The 18,835-nt window shown below is 41.4% G+C and overlaps 1 protein-coding gene across 2 annotated transcripts in view; it reads left to right on the plus strand.

Moving 5' to 3' along the window:
* The first annotated feature begins 421 nt into the window (after positions 1 to 421).
* ndst2a (N-deacetylase/N-sulfotransferase (heparan glucosaminyl) 2a) overlaps positions 422 to 18,835 on the plus strand; it is a 34,642-nt gene continuing 16,228 nt past the window's right edge. Inside the window, exons 1-5 of one of the 2 annotated variants that reach the window (XM_035944730.2) lie at positions 471 to 566; positions 13,210 to 13,306; positions 15,975 to 16,025; positions 16,144 to 17,815; positions 18,300 to 18,387. In XM_035944730.2, coding sequence (XP_035800623.1) covers positions 16,742 to 17,815; positions 18,300 to 18,387 — 1,162 coding nt within the window. In that variant the 5' untranslated portion in view covers positions 471 to 566; positions 13,210 to 13,306; positions 15,975 to 16,025; positions 16,144 to 16,741. Of the gene's footprint in view, positions 567 to 13,209; positions 13,307 to 15,974; positions 16,026 to 16,143; positions 17,816 to 18,299; positions 18,388 to 18,835 lie in introns of both variants that reach the window. The other variant, XM_023262807.3, reaches the window with a different exon arrangement.

Here is an 18,835-nt window from a genome sequence, read left to right on the forward strand (position 1 = left end):
ATGAAAGTTGCCTGGACAGGATACTGTCTCCCCCCAGTTAACAGACAGAAAGCTGTTTTATGATAATGCATTGTAAAGATGAGACTGGTTCTTGTTTGAAACACCGGTGCTTTTGTCATATCAATGTATATTTCTTCTCAGGAGTCATTTACAAATGTGAACTTTTTTTTTTGCGCTGCACATCTGGCTTCCAACACACATGCGAGGTTTGAAAGAATTTAACTGTAGCTATTGTGACTTCAGGGATTTTCCATTCGTAATATAAGGTAAGAGACAAGATGTGTCAACATTGCTACTGGCATTTCTTCTATCTGTCCCCAAAAGCAGAGAGCTATCTGTCTTAATTTGGACTTTGGTCTCTGACAACAAACCTTAGGCAAATAATTTGGGGGGTTACATTTGAAAGAGTCCCCCGGTGGGCCAAATTTGGTTGAGCCCAGCGCACCAGCAGAACCAAGATGGCTGACTGTGAAGCGACGCGCTGAAGTTCACTTTTAACTCATAATGCTGAAGCTGGCCATCCTACACTGCTCTGGTTGGATTGCCGTATGTTGAGAAAAAAACTGGTAAGTCCAACGCCACGGAGAGATTTCTGATTTTGAGATGGTGTCTTAAAGTAGGAGCCCATTTGTCTGTGAAATCTTGTAAGTAGCCGCCGTAGCCGAAGCAGCTAGCTGTAGTCCCAGTTATCCCAGTGGTTACGGGACTGTAAACCATCCTCACCGATTGAACAACACACGGAAATGCCAGCATGATAGAGGGGATAAAACACGAAGAAGACAAGCTTCAGATGATTTGTTCTCAGGCAAAGGTCCGACTAACATCCAGAGACACTGAAAATTGACGTTAGCTGTGCTAACATTAGCGACGGTCAAGTGAGACCTTAGTGCACTCCAGTGCTAGCTTTTAGCATTTTAGCTGAAATTCACGGCGGATGGTTGATGTAGCTTTAAAGTTACCCCTGTTTCTGTGGTCTTCTTTACCAAATTTCTTCACCGTGTGAGGACACTGAGACGTAAATGTGCTGATTCTACGTACTGCTGTTTACTTTATGGAGAATTTACATGTTTTTCGGTGTAATGGTACCTGATGCAGTGTTTCGCTGTGTGATTTTGCTCAGATCGCCAGCTGTTTCGTTGAGCTGTCTGACTCCAGGTTGGATGTTTAGGTCAGTGCCTGCCAGCTACAGTCAGTGCTATTGGTAGTATCCCGCTAACATTAGCAGTGCAGATGTTCAACTCAAAGCCCATCGAGCCTGGTTGCCTGGCTGCTGACGACTCCATGTTGTTTAGTGAAGAATCCTAGCAGCGATTGAAGCCAACGTTTGTAGCTGTTTGTCGGCGGAATTACTGTGAAATGAAAGCGAGTTGTCTTTCTGAATGTGACCTGGAAACAGGTGTTATCTGGATCTGACTACTCTAACGATGTACCGAACATGTCAGATTCTCCACTTCAGACCAGCTGATGTTTGGTGATTTCCTCAAGTTACAGTTATATTACTATAACACAAGTGATTAATAGCAGTTACAATGCCATAGCTTTTGTCTATTTCTAAATTAAAAAAAAAAAACCCTGTTTATTCCACATTCATATTTTGCCACAAGTATTGAAAATATCGAATGCATAAAGCTGACACTGTAAACTATGCCAGATTCTTTATGCTTACCTGCCATGATCAATTATTCTGTTTCAAATGATGAATAAATTGTTATCAGCCATACCTACCTAACAGCTGGGGGTCAATTCAGATCAGATGCTGAACTTGGGTAAATTGCTCTATTTATTAGGCATGGAGACATTTAAAGTCACTTACTGGCATACATGTGGGTGAGAGTGACATTGACAACCCAGCATAAATCTGTAACAGCTGTCCAGTTGTTGTGTTTTTTTTTATTAGATGAAAACACTTTTCAGTAGACCCGTGTCTTATCATCCCTTGTATGACAGGGATAGAAATAATACACTCAAGTGGCAGTGTCCTTCACACTACTTGCTATCCACCCACTGCATTTGTTTTTGTGGATATGGGATGTACATATTTGAGCTTTCACCCTTTAATCCTCTGACACTGCAAATGTCAGCATTTCCTAAAAGCTTCTGGATGTTTGTGATAGTCCGGTAGTAGTCCTGGTATATTACCTCTGCCGTGGAAAGCATTATTTTACAGTTAATCTTGCAGTTAGAAGTGAAAAGGAATACTTTAAAGTCTTTAGACTGTATTAGTTCTAAATTGTTCTTTGCTACCTGCTCTGGTAAAACACCCACATGTCGGTCATTTGCATTGTCATGGAACAATTTACATTGCCATCCACGGAGTCCCAACCCCAAAGGGATAAGAACAAGCACATTTACATCACTCCCTGCAACATGAATCAGCAATGAGGGAGGAGGCCTGTATTTTTGTGTTTAGGAAACATCTTCCTGGACAATTAGGCCCAACTAACATAACAATGAATACTGACTTAGATTCTCACCAGTCTTTCAGATTGATGTGAAAGCGGCCAAGCAATTTGATTGTGCCCATTGTTTGAGCAATTTATTAAAAGTCACATTTTTTAACTATCATTGGCTTGTGATAGAATAGTGAGGATTTAAAGTGGCACGTTGAAATTGTGGTGGCTATAAAAAACTATTTATTTATTTTTATTTTTATTTTTTTTTTTGTGCTGAGCTGTAAGCCCAGGCCCACGTCTGTCCTGAAGCATATTACTGATGTCTGAGATAACTCTTGATAATTAGGAGGAGGGGACTGGAGTAGCTGTCACAGCGGGATTGTGTTCGTGCATAGGGTGAGGCTATTAGGGAAACCCTGCCCTTGGGTAAGCGGAACTGCTTGATTTTCTGGTAACACGGTTATGGATTTTGTTTGGCCTCATACGCATATAGATTGAAACTTCCCCAGAAACGTGGACATGTTTAAATGATGCCACAGAGATTGACATCATTTTAATACAAAAATAGAACAATAATAACACAAATGCAAACACGAATGTAGTCTAAGCTGTCAACTGGATTACTTACTTTATTTTATCATGAGTCATATTTTTTACGATTTAAAAAAAAATAGAAATCTGGTCTGTAGAATTTCATTGACACAGCACCCCGTGCTTCTAAAAAGTTATTTTACTCATGAGCCTTATAACAACCATGATATGAGGGCTTGACTCTATCAGGTATAACTCTGACACCATGATTAAGTTTGCCGACTTGGGTGGACTTATCTCAGGATGAGATGAGTCCGCCTACAGAGATGAAGTCCAAAGACTGATGATGACGGTGTGGTGTTAAGAGAACAATCTGGTCCTGAACTCCACCAAAACAAAAGAACTCATCATAGAACTTTAAAGGAACCGAGCAGAGCCTGATCCGCTAACCATCAATGGAGACTGAGTGGAAAGGGTCCCTGCCTTCAGGTTCCTGTGCACACACATTGATGAAGATCTCTTCTGGCCTAACAATGCCACCTCACTCCACTTCCTGAGGAACCTGTAGGAAAAGCTGCTAGTGAACTTATATTGCTGCTAGCTTAGTGCATGACTGTGTGGTTCGACAGCGGCTCAGCAGCAGACAGGAGAGCCCTTCAGGGGATCGACTGCTCACTCAGGGCTGCAGACTAACTTTTTCACTGGTCGCACTGGGGTGACCAATATTCTCAGTTAGTTGCACCTCCCACTTGGCAGGGGTGAAACGCTTCACATTGCCTGCTGCAGTAGATGCTGTTTAGTGGCTGCAGTGGTCTCAGACAGGTGTGTGAGCAAAAAAATACTTTTAAAAGATTTTTTAAAAGGCGTTCTAATGTCGGATTTGTTCAAGATGAAATTAAGTGATTTTATCCACTTGTGCCGTGGGTGCACTATATCTATTAAGAGAGGAGCACATTTTTAAGTGTAAAGACCACAGTCGATTGTTTTCATGCAGTGGTTGGAAACTAAAATCATGATTGTGATGAGCAGTTATTCAATATTGCAGCCCTACTACTGCGTTTAGCCAATGTAATTGAATTGCATGTTGTCCTTCACTGGTTCAGTCGGTATATTCCTACCTGCACTCTGATCATCAGGTGTGTCTGAGTCAGTTTATTTATAATGCACTGACAGGATTATTAATTTTGTTGCACGGTGTGCAATGACAAAAAAAAATTCTGTCCTGTTCTGTTTTGATTTGGTGACTGGTCATGATCGCTGGCATTCTACTTCGCTTCTTGAGTAACAAAGCTACAGTAGTGCATTTAGGTGCGTAAACTGATTACTGCTTTAACCAGGATTTTCATCAAGCCTAAATCATTTCCTTTCCATTTTCAGTAAACTGGTGTCTGTCCAGTGGTTGATGCTAATGCTTCTTTAGGGCTGGTCTGTGCAGTGTTGAGCATACTGAAATTCCTTTATCAAAGTACATTTTTTCAGAGGTAGTTGTAACCTTGTGTATAAAGCAAGGTAACACCTGGAGTTTTCTAATGCTTAGTGCTAATTTAAGTCTAAACACAAAAAGGATGTCATATAATCAAAGCAACTTCAGCGCTTTTAGCATTTTTAAAGAAGATTCTCATGCTCAGTTTTATTTGCTCTAGGGTTGTCAAGGTTAACCGGTTTTACAATAACCACGATTATAAATAGATATTCGTCACATTTTACACAACCACGATTATCCGTAGAAAAGCCTCGCGAGAGGTGCAATGCAAGAAGCGTGAGCTGCACTGAGTGGAGAGAGAGTGGCTCCTTGGCCTGTGCGCGCGCTCCTGTCTAATCGGCATCACTGAATTCACTCACCGCTAAATTGAGGATGGCTGACGGGGGTGCTCCTCCGGACTTGCATCCTCCCAAAAAGCGACTCAAATCAGCAGTATGGGATCACTTTGGGTATCCAAAAGATGCTAAAGGTGAGGTTTTCGTTGATGGGCACCCCACGTGCAAAGCCTGTCGTCGCAAAGTTGCAGCAAAAGGCGCGAATACAACCAACATGATACAGCATCTTCGTGACAATCATCCATCGCTGTATGTCCAAGTCAAGGTAAAATCATCATTTCCCAATAAAAAAGTAAAGCAAACACCGCGTTAGTGCCAACCAGTGCAGCGCTTCTAACAACTTTTTCCACAAGTTTCAAAAATAAGGGGGGGAGGGGGGCAATGACGTAGGCCTAATGCACGTGTGTAGGCAACACTACAGCAGTGATCCCCAACCACCGGTCTGCGGCCCGTACCGAGTCGCACAGAAAGAAAAAATAATCTCTGGGTTTCCGGCCCGCCGAAGTGTCCCTAATATTGTGGCCGCTGTGCGCAATTAGGTTGCCAAGATGGGACTGTCCGCCGCACGCGCGGTAACTGTCGGTTCCGAAGTCAGCGGTCCGGCGGCCGGGCCGCCCCGAGTTTCCTCCCGGAGCCAAAACAACCGGCGGGTCGGGAGCTCCGGTTACCTCCTGCGCTCCCGTTCCCCGCCCGTCGCAGCCGGGCTGCTTTCCTGCGTCCGCAGGCGAGGGGAAGGCGGCGGGCGGGGAATGGGAGCGCAGGAGGGAACCGGAGCTCCCGACCCGCCGGTTGTTTTGGCTCCGGAAGCCCGTGCCCTCCTCCGAAGATGCTGTCGGCCCGGTCCCCTCAGCAGGGAGTGTGGTCCGGGAAGCCCCGCTGACAGTAGTAGTGGAGGAGACAGTAACCTCCAGGACAGGGAGGCTGTCTGTCTGCCTGGACCTCCTGTCAGACTCTAGAGTTTTCCCTGGGAAATGATCCGAGTGTTTTGATTAATTGTTGTAAAATTAGTGGTGAATTGTTTATATAAACTTTTTAGTAAAAATAAATAAGACTCCCATTTATCCTTTTTTCTGTAGTTATATTGTCTAAAATTGTGGAGGATATTTAAAGCTTAAAATGAAGTGTTTTTAGAATCTTTAAATGTATTCTTTTTATTTCTTTTTTTGTTTGATTTACAAAGTAAACACTACGTTATCAACCATACATTAAATTGCAACATTCCATAATACATAAAAGTCTCAAAGAGGCACTTCACTAGAACTTACTAGAATTTACTCACTAACTTTTGTTTTAATGATGGCAGCTAAAGAAGCCTTTAAGTTCCTCAAGTTAATGACTGTTTTGTAATGCAATTTGCACTTTTATTTACTACAAAGATGTGTTGGAACAATTTATTTTATTTTATAAGAACAGTAAATGTTTAAAAGTTTAACTATTATTAAAGAGTTTATTTAAATACAAACACTGGGTTTTTTTTCTTTCATAATGTCGATAATCGTGAATAATCGTAAAATCGCAATATTTCCTTCCACAATAATCGTGGCTCAAAAAATTGAAATCGTGACAACCCTAATTTGCTCAGTTGTTTTTTTTAAGTATTAAGTAAATAAACTACATATTAAGGATGTTTATGATTATTGGCCAATCTATTAATTGTTGATAATAATGTAACAGATTATTAGCAAATTTCAAGATTTGTTGTTAAAAAAAAAAAAAAAAAGATAGGGACATCTCAATTTGTAATAAATTTTTAGCAAAGTGACTGAGAGCTGTTTTGTCATTTTGGCTGCTTCTTATGACTGTCTTTTCCTCTGTCACATTTTTGTGTCGACATTGGTGTAGAAATATGGAAATGCCTTCCCCCGTATCACCTCACACAGCTCCAAGGAAATGACAGTCTTGTGCATGCCTATCTGTTAGTGCAGTGACATGCATTTCAGACTTATGCCATGTTGAAAACGAATGTTACTAAGTCCAGCCTAGGAAGATTGCGGTTGTGACTTTCACAGAAAAGTGACCAAGGTGTTTGTTCCGATATGAAGCAGTTGCTGTCAGATTAAAAGAGTGCATGTTTTACAGTGGGCTATAGATTGCCATCTAATGTATGTTTGTTGCACATCTACTAGGCTTGGGTGACATATATCCATTGATAAACAGCTCCTTGACTGGTATAAAAAATGTTTGTTAGTTTTACTTAAATGCATTTTCAGATGCTGTCAGAAGTTCGGTTGCATAAATAAACACCAGGCATGCTCCTTTCCTGGCCCTTAAACAGTCAGTTATATGCCTGATAACTGAGCATGCGAGTAACACGCAAACTGCCAGTCATTTAACAGGTTGTTTTTCAGTTGCACTCTCAGTGTGCAATAAAACGACAAAAGCAGAGTAAGAAAAGGAATGTAGAATCAATAAGCTGTAACGTTAACGGTTTTGCTGTCACTACTATAAATAATAAACGGTACATTATGTTGCCCATTCAGCGCAGTCTCACCACTCTAAGACATCTGTCTATGATGCGATTTCAGTTTCCAATTTCAGAAGAGAGTTCTCTCTGTCAGTCGGTATGTACAGAGCAACTCTGTTACAAACCTGCAGCTCCAGCGCAGAGACTCTGCTGTCAGTGACGGAGGGGAGAAGTAAATATTGGAAAGTGCGATTACGCTTCACTAGAGTTATTGCATACAATGTTCATTGCCACCAGTGTAACAAATTGTTTGTTCTTTTCAGTCAACATTATTTACAGTTGCATTCAGATCTCTACAGTGTCCGACTAAGCCACAGTACACTGTCATTCACACAAGACTAGACAACACACCAAGCAATGTATAAAACGTAATTATGCACTAACAAACTAAAACTAAACTATTAACATCTGATTCAAGTGTCCAAATAACTAATGGTCCAGTTAATCTGTGATTTTTCAAACTGAAAGTTAGGGTCTCAACCTGAGGACGACCGCGATGTGACAAAATGTTAAACGTCAACTGATAAACTGTGATACTGGGTAACAGCACACCTGTCTGAGGTAAATGAAAGACCACAGTGTGACATGCTCTTTAATCCTGATCTGCCCTTTTTCCATGTCAAGATAATTTCTAGTTAAACCTAATTAGTTAAGTTCCTACCATTGCTCCATGCGTAAATGTGTGCAGCTCTCTCTTTGGAGACACTCATGGATTCAACTACTGTCTGATGCTGCAGGTTTGTAATAAACTACGGAGCAATAGTTCTGAACAGCCCACCAGTCTGATGTAAAGACATCCTGGTTTGGACAGATCCACTGTCAATCTTTCTCTACTCTTCTTATCTACTATATATATATATATATATATATATATATATATATATATATATATATATATATATATATATATATATATATATACGCACACACTACTGGTCAAAAGTTTGGGCTCACCCATACAAGTCCATGTTCTCCGTGAAAACTCACACTTCTATTCATGTGCTAACATAATTGCACAAGGGTTTTCTAATCATCAATTAGCCTTTCAACACCATTAGCTAACACAATGTAGCATTAGAACACAGGAGTGATGGTTACTGGAAGTGTTCCTCTGTACCCCTATGTAGATATTCCATTAAAAATCAGCCGTTTCCAGCTAGAATAGTCATTTACCACATTAAAAATGTCTAGACTGTATTTATATTTAATATTATCTTCATTGAAAAAAAAATGCTTTTCTTTCAAAAATAAGGACATTTCTAAGTGACCCCAAACTTTTGAACGTGTGTGTGTGCGTGTGTGTGTAGGTGTGTGTGTGTAGGTGTGTAGGTGTGTGTGTGTGTGTGTGTGTGTAGGTGTGTAGGTGTGTGTGTGTGTATGTGGTGGGATGCAATTAAAAAAAATCTAATTAATTACAGGCTTTGTAATTAATTAATCACAATTAATTGCAGTTTTGTCAAATAGCAGTATTTGACACAATAAGTGAAGTTTTTCAATTCAAATAAAATTGTGGTTGACAGTTGAATCAATGAATAGACATATGCGTTCATAATTTAAAATTTATTTAAAAAAAGGAAAATGGGACATATAGAAAAAGTGATTTTGATGACCTAAAGCCTGAATTAATTGTGTTTTCCACTGTATGGCACATAAAATCAGCATAAGTAGGTCAAGGAGCTTCAGATGAAGATCCAGAGATTCATTCTGTTTTCATCTTTTCTGGGTCTGATAAATGGTGTGATTTTGATGGTTCTTTTTATAGGAATATTAATTTTTATTTATGTAATTTTTTTATAAACAAAAAGTTTATAATTAAGTTATTAAAAGAGATATTTGTTGCTTAGGTTATTCCTCCTCCAAGGAAGGAGGCAGAGCCTCGATGGAGTAAAAACTTAAACCACAAAAATGTTTAATTTCTATTTATCTGCCTTTTTCATCTGTCTGCTACATTCACAGATTACTGCAAATCTAAGTGCAATTATAGCGATTTTATTCAACATTTTAAGACTTTCTGTAAACTCAAGCACTGTCTAGAAAAGTGGTCTACTATGGGATGGCTACACCGTTAGCCGTTAGCATGACTCGTAGCTAAAGTTAGCTCTGGTGCTAACAGCAACATGTTTTACATTGAGGTGTTGTATGTTCAACTCTCTCACACGTATAGATTTGGCTACTGTCCTATACTGCAGGTATTAAACTCAGAGACAATAGTTCTAAACAGCTGGATGAAAGCTCCTGTTGACATCTTGTGGTTGAGAGAAACTCTGATTACATTCATTATTGGTGAATTTAATTATTCTTTACGCTGTGTATGTTTTCATCACAGTAAGGTTTTGTCGTTGTACACATTTCATTTTGTTGCCTGGTCGAAATTGTAGAGCAAAGTACATGAAAAAGAAGGTGTGTTGTGATTTTGGAACACAAACTGTATTAAACATTGTGTGGTGTATGTGTCTATCCGTTAATGACGGTTCAGTTTAGATTTGTGCTGTGTTGAAAGTGGTACAGAAATGTTATGTTAAATTGCTGTCTGATTAATGCAATGGAGTGTCTGAAAGGGGCTAACGTACGTCTGTTTAAGCAAACATGAGCAGCTGGACAACATCATGTAGCCAAATGCAATGGGCCACCTGTAAAACTACCTCAATAAACTTATTTTGTCTAGTTTTCCTTGACTAAATTCTGGTCATTTTGGAGGCCAAGTTTTAGGCTATGTCCGATTCACAGATTCCTTGTCAATTAATGGACTGCAGATGTGGATGCAGCTGTGTCCATATTTTGAGTTGTGCATATGCTACAGGGCTGGCTGCATTTTGCCTCGTATTGGACACTGAAAAACATACAAGGAAACAGCAGCTGCTTACAGATGAGACTACAGCCCTGCGTCAGTAGTTATTCCTGAGGAGTGTGTGAACATGGCATAGGATTTCTGGAGATATGAGGACTGCATACTGTGTTTGGGTTTGGCCAATATAAGCATGTACAAACAAAGCTCCTCCGAACTCTTTTTGTGATGAGTTACAAAGGTGTGGCTGTCTGAGAATCTTCCTGTACGATCTCTCTTCATAACAACCATTTCTTTTAGGTGCTGCTTGTTTTCCTAACACATGCGCAGTCAGCAGCTTGTAGTGTGAACTGTCGACGTGGTCGTAAAGTTTGTCCTACACAGACCCTCGCAGACTTATGTGACTGACGACATTCACGTCACGTGTACAAAGCATGAAATGGCCATTAGGCCCAGGGGTCTGTCCACGGGTCTGAGCTGGTTGATGTTTGCAAAATTTGCCAAGCCCAGCTGGGATGACACAGTTTCCACTACAACCTCACAGGGGATAGCTGCCCTAGGCCACACTGCTGTAATCTGTTTTGTAGCACGGCCAACCACAGCCAACCCGGCACATTCCTGCCTTTAGCTATTTCCTCAGCATCTCAACTTCTGTATCGGGAACCAGACAAAAGCATCAGTTTGACAGAGTCTGTGTTCTGCTCTCAGGACGTGTAGCTTCAGCCTGAATCTTTGTGGTTTGGAGGTCAGTTTGATTCCTGCTTTTCTGTGTTTTTCAGATTGTTTGTCTTTTTTTTCTTTTGGCTCGTATCTGAGCATTGGTCCAAAATGAACCTGATGAGCAGATGACACCTGTCAGGTTGAAACTTAAAGTTTTTCTGAAATAGGGATTGACTGATATGTTTCTTTTAGGGTCATTTTCGATTATTGATAATCGCGAAATTTCTTTTACTGATACCTGGGACCAGTGTACGTTAAAAGTTTTTTTATTACTCCACCAAGGACCGCGGCCAAGTTTTATGACACTCAGTGTACGTGAATCATTCTGTCTGTTAGCAACATTATGCAAAAACGGAATAACGGATTTGGATGAAATTTTCAGGGCAGGTCAGAAATGACACAAGGACCAAGTGATTAGATTTTGACAGTGATGCAATTTATAGTCTGGATCCACAGATTTGTTAAAGATTTCTATATCATTGCCAGATGGCAGCACGGCGTCACTGTCACTATGACAACAAGTAAACACTATGTCAGCTGCCTGCTGATGATCGCATGATTGCAATCCTACTACAAATTGATCGTTGCGGACTCATCAGGAATTATTCATCAGAAATGATACAAGGAGCAATTGATTCAATTGTGATGGTGTTTCTGAGTCCCATCAATTCCTGCCGCCTGCTATATATTTAGGTAACACGTTTCAGTGTCCGTACATAACGTACACATGCATAACACACGCCTGTGCTCAGCGCAAGGTCATTTTTTATTAAAGATTTCATCCATCGAAAATTATACAAAGACTGAACAGCCTTGGCAGAGTACTGTGCTCTATGAGGGATTTCTTGTTAACAGCATGTGAGATTAGGAAACCTGTATTTCATAACTAGGTTTGTTCATTAATGAGGATTACTTTGAGGATCAGGAGGAACAGATGCAATTGTGTATATCAAAGCAAACAATGCTACAGTAGGAAAGGCTAAATGCTAATTAAAATTAGCATTAACTATGGATTTATCATGGATGTAAACATCCATAAATTGAACTGTCTGATGATGCTACTAATTCTTTCTGCAGGGCAAATGTTATCACAGAGGTAATGGTTTGCTTTTGCATCAAGAAGAATCAAGAATCATAACCTCCAGTACTATTCTAAGTTTATATTTGTCATACATAACACTAACATACCTTTGTATTCATCTTCAGCCCATATTCTTTGTGTTATTTTACTCCTGTGTATAATAAACCTGTGATAATATTTCTGAAATGTCATTTGATTTTATGAACTTCTTAGATGTTGTTTGGAGGGCATTGTCTGTCTACCAGTGACTTAGTTATGAATTCTACATAGCAGGACCAGTATACAGATAGTCCTTTGACCAGTGATTTTAAAAGACCACCTTAAAATACAGCTTTATTCAAATGACACAATTCCCAGATGACAAGGTTTATCGTTTTATTCTGTTGTAGCTGAAATTGTAAGGAACCCCACAGTCTTGCAGTGTGAGGCCAAGGCTATTACCAAGAGGTTTTCTGTGCCTCTTAGCTAACACTTAATACAACATGTCATCTACATATGCACATATTCAGCAATAGTAATCATTATTAATAAAGAAACCTATTTATGAGTCGCAGCTTTCCTCCGATCACATGCTGTAAATGCATAATGTTTAATGTATACCAATTCCAAATATCAGTTGTCAACCTTTCTGGATTATCAATAATCAGTGTCAGCACTGGGGAAAAAACAGAAACATATCAGTTATCCCTGTTTGTATTCCTCTTCATCTGGAAGATCAGCTACAGCTTGAGAGTCATTCTAGATTCTCATTGCTAGGTGCAAGAGTTTCTCCTGTAAAGTATGCATCCATGAACAGCTGCATGAAAATTGTGATGATAATGCAAAGGGACAGCCTCCCCCACTCATAGACATTAAGGCTTTTGCCTGCTGGCAAAATCACTGCACAGTCTATGAAGTGTTGCAGAAGTTGGAGTGAAAAGGAGGAGGGGGCATCAGTGCATATGTAGGTTCTGTTGCTCTGAGGAAGGAACTCTCTAAATCTATTTGTTCTTGTATAGATGCGCCTGCCAGATGGCAACATGTCAGAAAGATGAAGAGATGTGAATTGTCTTTTATTATGTTTTATAGTTGTAGATATCCATTAGGGAGGTGAGATCTCAGCCAGTGATGATCTGTGCTGCATGTATCACCCTCTGCAGCCTCTTTCTGTTTGTTTCAGTGCCACTGGCATACCACACAGTTAAACTGTTGGTCAACAGGCTGTCATTGGAGTTGAAGGCAACCAGGGTTGGCAGTGTTCTTCCTGAAGTCGATAAGGATTTTCTTGGTTTATGTGGTATTTAGTGGCAGGTTGTTCGCTGAACACCTCATCACACCTCATTCAGGACCTGATCTCTGTAGGCAGACTCATTCACTCCTAAGTTCAGCCCAGCCAGTGTCATATTGTGAGCTGATTTGACGCTGATGTTGTCTGAAGGGGCTGGACTGCAATCAAAGATGGAGAAGGAGTACAGGAGTGGGCTCAGCACACAGTCTTGTGGAGAGCCAGTGCTGAATGTCAGTGTGGACGAGAGGTAAGGACAAACTTTATTGATCCCACAGTGGGGAAAGTTCACCGTTACAGCAGCTCCAAAGAAAAAGTATAAAGGCAGTGCAGGAATAGATAAGAAAAGAAACATAGTGCAAAAATTGCAGAAAAAACATATACAGATGATTTTTTTAAAATAAATATCATGTAGAAGATTATATACAAGAGGATGAGGTATCAGTTATTGCACTGATGAGGTATCAGTTATTGTACATAAGTAGGAGGATGTGTGTCTAAAATGGGGGAAGAAAGAAAGTGCAGCAGTAAACGGTATACGGTGGAGTTTATAGTGCTGCATTGTACAATCTAACAGATGCTGGAATAAATGGCCTGCGGAAACATTCCTTCTTACACCTATGGTGTACCAGTCTGTTGTTGAAGGCGCTTCTTAAGGAGTTCACAGTCTGATGCAGAGGGTGGGAGGTGTTACTGATGATAGAAGACAGTTTGGCCAGAGCCCTCCTCTCTCCCACCTCCTCCATGGAGTCCAGGGATCAGCCACAGACTGAGCTGGCTCTTTTTATCAGTCTGTTTAGTCTGTTCTTATCACGGTCAGAGCCCTATCCCCCTCCCCAGCACACCACTGCATAGAAGACCATGGATGCCACCACAGTGTCATAAAAGTTCCTCAGCAGTGGCCTGCTCACACCAAATGATGCGAGTCTCCTCAGCAGGTATAGACGACACTGACCCTTTTTATACAGAGAGTCAGCGTTATTTGTCCAGTCCAGTTTGTTATTTAGGTGAACACCCAGGTACTTGTAGGTCCTCACTCTCTCAATGTCAAGTCCCTGGATGTTCAGCAGTGGAGTGTTTGAGGGTTTCCTGTGGAAATTGATCACCATCTCCTTTGTCTTGCTGGCGTTCATTTGGAGGTGGTTCTGCTCACACCAGTAGACAAAGTCCATGATGACCTTCTTGTACTCACAGTCATTCCCCTCTGACATGCATCCTATGATGGCAGTGTCATCAGAGAACTTCTGGAGATGACAACTGTCTGTGGAGTAGCAGAAGTCCGATGTATAGAGGGTGAAGAGGAAAGGTGAGAGTACTGTACCCTGGAGGGCTCCTGTGCTGCAGACCACCACATCAGACACAGTCCTGTAGCCTCACATACTGTGGTCTGTCTGTGAGGTAGTCCATGCAGCCAGCTGGTCACTGACCCCCGCTCTCTCCATCTTCACCCTCAGCAGTGAGGGTTGGATTGTATTGAAGGTGGGAGCTAACTTTCAGTCTGAGGCAGGTTGGTCAAGAACTATTTTATCCAAGGTGAGTGGATGGAGGCCAAAGTTGTTATAGTTTGGAACCAGAATGTCTGGGATGATTGTGTTAAAAGTTGAGCTATCTATGAAGGCCCTCGATGTTCCAGGTGGCTCAGCACAGAGTGGAGAGCTTGATTTGATCTGTAGGAAAATCGGTGTGGGTAGGAAGGAGGCAGGCTTCATTGTGATCTAAAGCCAGTCTCTCGCAACATTTCATGACAACCTAGGTGAATCTGGGGAGTCATTAAAGGTAGCTGTGGCTGATATCAATCATTACAGGATGACAGTTTGTGCCACTGACATATTAAAGATGTCACTAATGACTTGTGAGAGTTGATAGGCACATGCTTTGGGCACCCTCTGCAGTACTCCATCTGAACCAACATCCTTCCTGGACTGGTGCTGCCCTGAGCACCTCTCTCACATCCTGCACCTCTAAAATGAGTGAGGGGGCTACAGTGGTGTGGCTGAGTACTGCGTCTGCACGTCAAAGCATACAAAGAAGTGGTTCAAGTCCTCTGTCACAGCTTAAATCATTATTGTGATTAATGTTCATTTAATTTTTCGCCCCTACTTATGTGTTAGCCATTGTAAGTGGAGGAATTGCTTTTTTCCCCTCACCGGTTCAGTACATTCCTGCCTGCACCTGCCCTCTGATCTCGGGTGTGTCTGTGTTGGACCTCTCTTTGTCCACTTCCTCTTCCCTCATTTTCTTTTTAAATAATCGGCTACAGATTACTTTATCTTTTTAACACCAGCATCAACTAAACGGCTTGTTTTACGCACCAGGCAGGGACAGACCGATTAAGACACCGAAGTTATAAAAGTAATACAGCAACAGCAATACAGCTTACATGCGCCTATGCATAACAAAACATATACACGACTGCATCTCTTACACAATGTACACTGCACTTCAGTTTCACAATCTGTTTACCTTCTCCATCCATCCATCCATCCATCCAATGCTCGTGCTGTTTAAGCATTTCAGAAAAAGCAACTCTTGCACCTTTAACCAAGCTAATAGACTATCCATTGGCTTGTTGATGCCTCAGTTAGCCGACTAAACTACAAACAACCCTAAAAACAGAACAGTGCAAGTTTTGCTCACTGTAACTATGCAAAATATGATGGGACCTTCTCTCCAAAATGCCCCAAATCATTCCGCCTCCTTCAAAACTCTTTAAGAAGTTTATGTAAGGGTCAAGGCCTTGCTTGTATTTCTTTATCATTTTTTTCCTCAAACTGTGATATTTCTTGGGGTTGTTGTTTAAAATGCACAGCCCTGCAGATAGAAAGGCTGATTATTGTTCTTGAACTGAAACACAGTCTGACCCATATTTTTCTTGTCTTTCTTTTTACACCCTCCTTCCCCCCTTCTTTCTCAAACAGGGGTCCTCCAGATTTGGATCAGAAGGTTTTCATGTCCACAGCGTTTTCCAGGTAAGACATTTCTTAATTAAAAAATGTGTAGTTTAATAGTTCCAATTGGAGATTTTATTCCCTTCCCTCTTCTTTCATCCTTTTCATCCTCCTCCCCCTCTTTGTTGTCATTCTCTAGGTGTCTTTTTCTGGGATGTCCTGTCGAGATGGTCTGAAGGGGTTCAACCCCGAAGAACAGACTACCAGCACTACCACTCCCACTGCTCAAAGACTACAAAGTCATCTACAGATGGACACATCCTTATGTAGAGACCCCTGCACAGCTGCTTGAGAAAGAGATCTACCCAAGCAGCAGGCAGCTGAGGTTGAACGTCAGGCCTTATAGCTAGGACCCATCTGGTCCTCAGACAGAAATCACTTGTGCTGGTGTTACCTGTTGTTGAACCGACTTCCATTTCTTACTTTGCAATCTCCTGATAACTGCCTTTCCAGTCAGTTAAATAATCATCTGTCTTTCCCTTCTTCCCATCTTTCTGTCAGTTAGCTGAAAGTGTTTTTGCACTGCAGAGCTAGAAGTAGACAGCAGGTAATGGATTATGCTGGCCATGGTGACCTAGTGTAAATGGCTATTCTTCAGCACAGCTCAGTGCCAGTATCAACTGCTCGATCTTCCTCCTCCACTCCCCTCTCCTCTCACCCTTCCTCCACCTCTCTGCTCTACTGCCCTGTTCATTGGTGCTGCTTGCTTACCAGTCCTGCCTCTACCCTCCAACACCATGGTGGGTGGTGGCTTAGGTGTTTGGAAGCTAATGAGAGGTATACGCCAGCTGGAGCTTCACCGCCTCATCCTGGCACTTATCATCTTCTGTTTGCTGTCCATGGCCTTCCTAGCTTACTATGTCTCCAACAGCCCCAAAATCAAGGAGGCCCCCCCTTTACCCTTCAGTGACTGTGGTGGAGGAGGGGGGATGTCACCAGGATTGAGCACTGGGGCTGCTGGTAAAGGGCCAGGTGGCCAGAGGGCACCTCTTTTCCTTCCCCCACGCCAGGGACGACTAAGACACGTGAAGGCGATGGACAATTCCAGAACAGAGCCTGTGATTCTGGTGTTTGTAGAGAGTATCTACTCTCAGCTGGGCCAGGAGATTGTAGCCATATTAGAGTCAAGTCGCTTCCACTACCGGACAGAGATAGCTCCAGGTAAAGGTGATATGCCCACACTGACAGAGCATAACCGTGGACGCTACACATTAATCATTTATGAAAATGTGTTAAAATATGTCAATCTGGATGCATGGAACCGTGACTTGCTAGACAAGTACTGTGCTGAGTATGGAGTAGGTGTCATTGGCTTCTTCAAAGCTAATGAAAACTCACTTCTCAGCGCACAGCTCAAAGGATTCCCTCTCTTTCTGCACTCACACCTGGGACTCAGGGACTACCGCATCAACCCCAATGCTCCTCTACTCTACATCACCAAGCCCAATCAAGTGGAGCAGGGCTCTTTACCAGGGGATGATTGGACCATTTTCCAATCTAACCACTCTACCTATGAACCAGTGCTTCTGGCCAGCACAAAGTCCTCTGAGGTACTGGTACATTTTGGACCCAGCCCTTTACGGGCCCTCCATGCCACAGTGGTCCAGGACTTGGGGCTTCATGATGGCATTCAACGAGTTCTCTTTGGAAATAATCTCAACTATTGGCTTCACAAACTGGTGTTTGTAGATGCCATTGCCTACCTGACAGGAAAGAGATTGTGTTTGTCCTTGGACCGTCATATTCTGGTGGACGTGGATGATATATTTGTTGGCAAGGAGGGAACCCGTATGAAGGTGTCTGATGTGGAGGTAGGTTAATCTTGTCAGCAGTGGTTACACAAGACACCACAAATGATCAGAGGTAAAGTTGAGTTGCCTTGACTCTGTCTGCTCATAGCAATGTTTTTGTTTTATCACAAGCAGTTGTGTTTGCTGAAAAATCTCCAAAAGCATCTGTACACAGTTGACGTGCTCCACAGCCAACGACAGACACACACAGAGAGCAGATGGTGAAATAGTGGACCTTTACTTTCTAGGGATGTCCTGATAAAGTTTTTTTTTTTTTTTTTTGGCCCTTGATCTGGTCTGAGTCATTTAATATTCAGTGTCTGAATACCGAGTCCCAGTTCAATACCATTTTCCTAGATATTTTAACTATAGTAAAGGTCCATAATTTTCTTAAATAAAAACTCAGTGTTTGCATTCAATAAGTATGAGCTTCTGGTGGTTTCAACAATATTTTAACATTACTGTGTTTACCAGAGCCAATAGTGTGTTTGTCATCTTTTTACAGGCATTGCTCAACACTCAAAACAAGTTGAGAGCACTGGTCCCTAATTTCACATTCAACCTGGGATTTTCTGGAAAGTTCTATCACACAGGTATGGAGCATCTGATATTAGTGTATCAGCACAGTTTATTGTTTCAAATATTGTCTTATGCCGCAGCTTTGGAGATTTGGATCTGTAGAGAGGACATTTATCTCATCATCTCTGCTCTAATAATTAACATTCCAGTCTGTCACGGATAGGGTTATAAGAGTAGATTTTATTTAATTGTTCATTTATCCAAGGAGAGTGTTTTTTTTTCCTTCTGGAAAGTGTTTTTTTTTTTTTTTTTAAATACACTGTTCTAAATGTTCTTGTGAAGTTGGGTTAACAGACTTGCTCACTGGTCTTGAATGGTAATGAGTGAGGACAAGCTCCTCTCTTTCCATTTCCATATGAATCCTGCATCTTTAATCTTCAAGGCACCTTTGCCCTTAAGCATTAATTGTGGTATTTTTCAGTTTTGTTTTTTGAACACATTTGTTAAAATAATTACCAATCC

Source organism: Amphiprion ocellaris, chromosome 16 (assembly GCF_022539595.1).
Source record: "Amphiprion ocellaris isolate individual 3 ecotype Okinawa chromosome 16, ASM2253959v1, whole genome shotgun sequence".
Taxonomy (NCBI): domain Eukaryota; kingdom Metazoa; phylum Chordata; class Actinopteri; family Pomacentridae; genus Amphiprion; species Amphiprion ocellaris.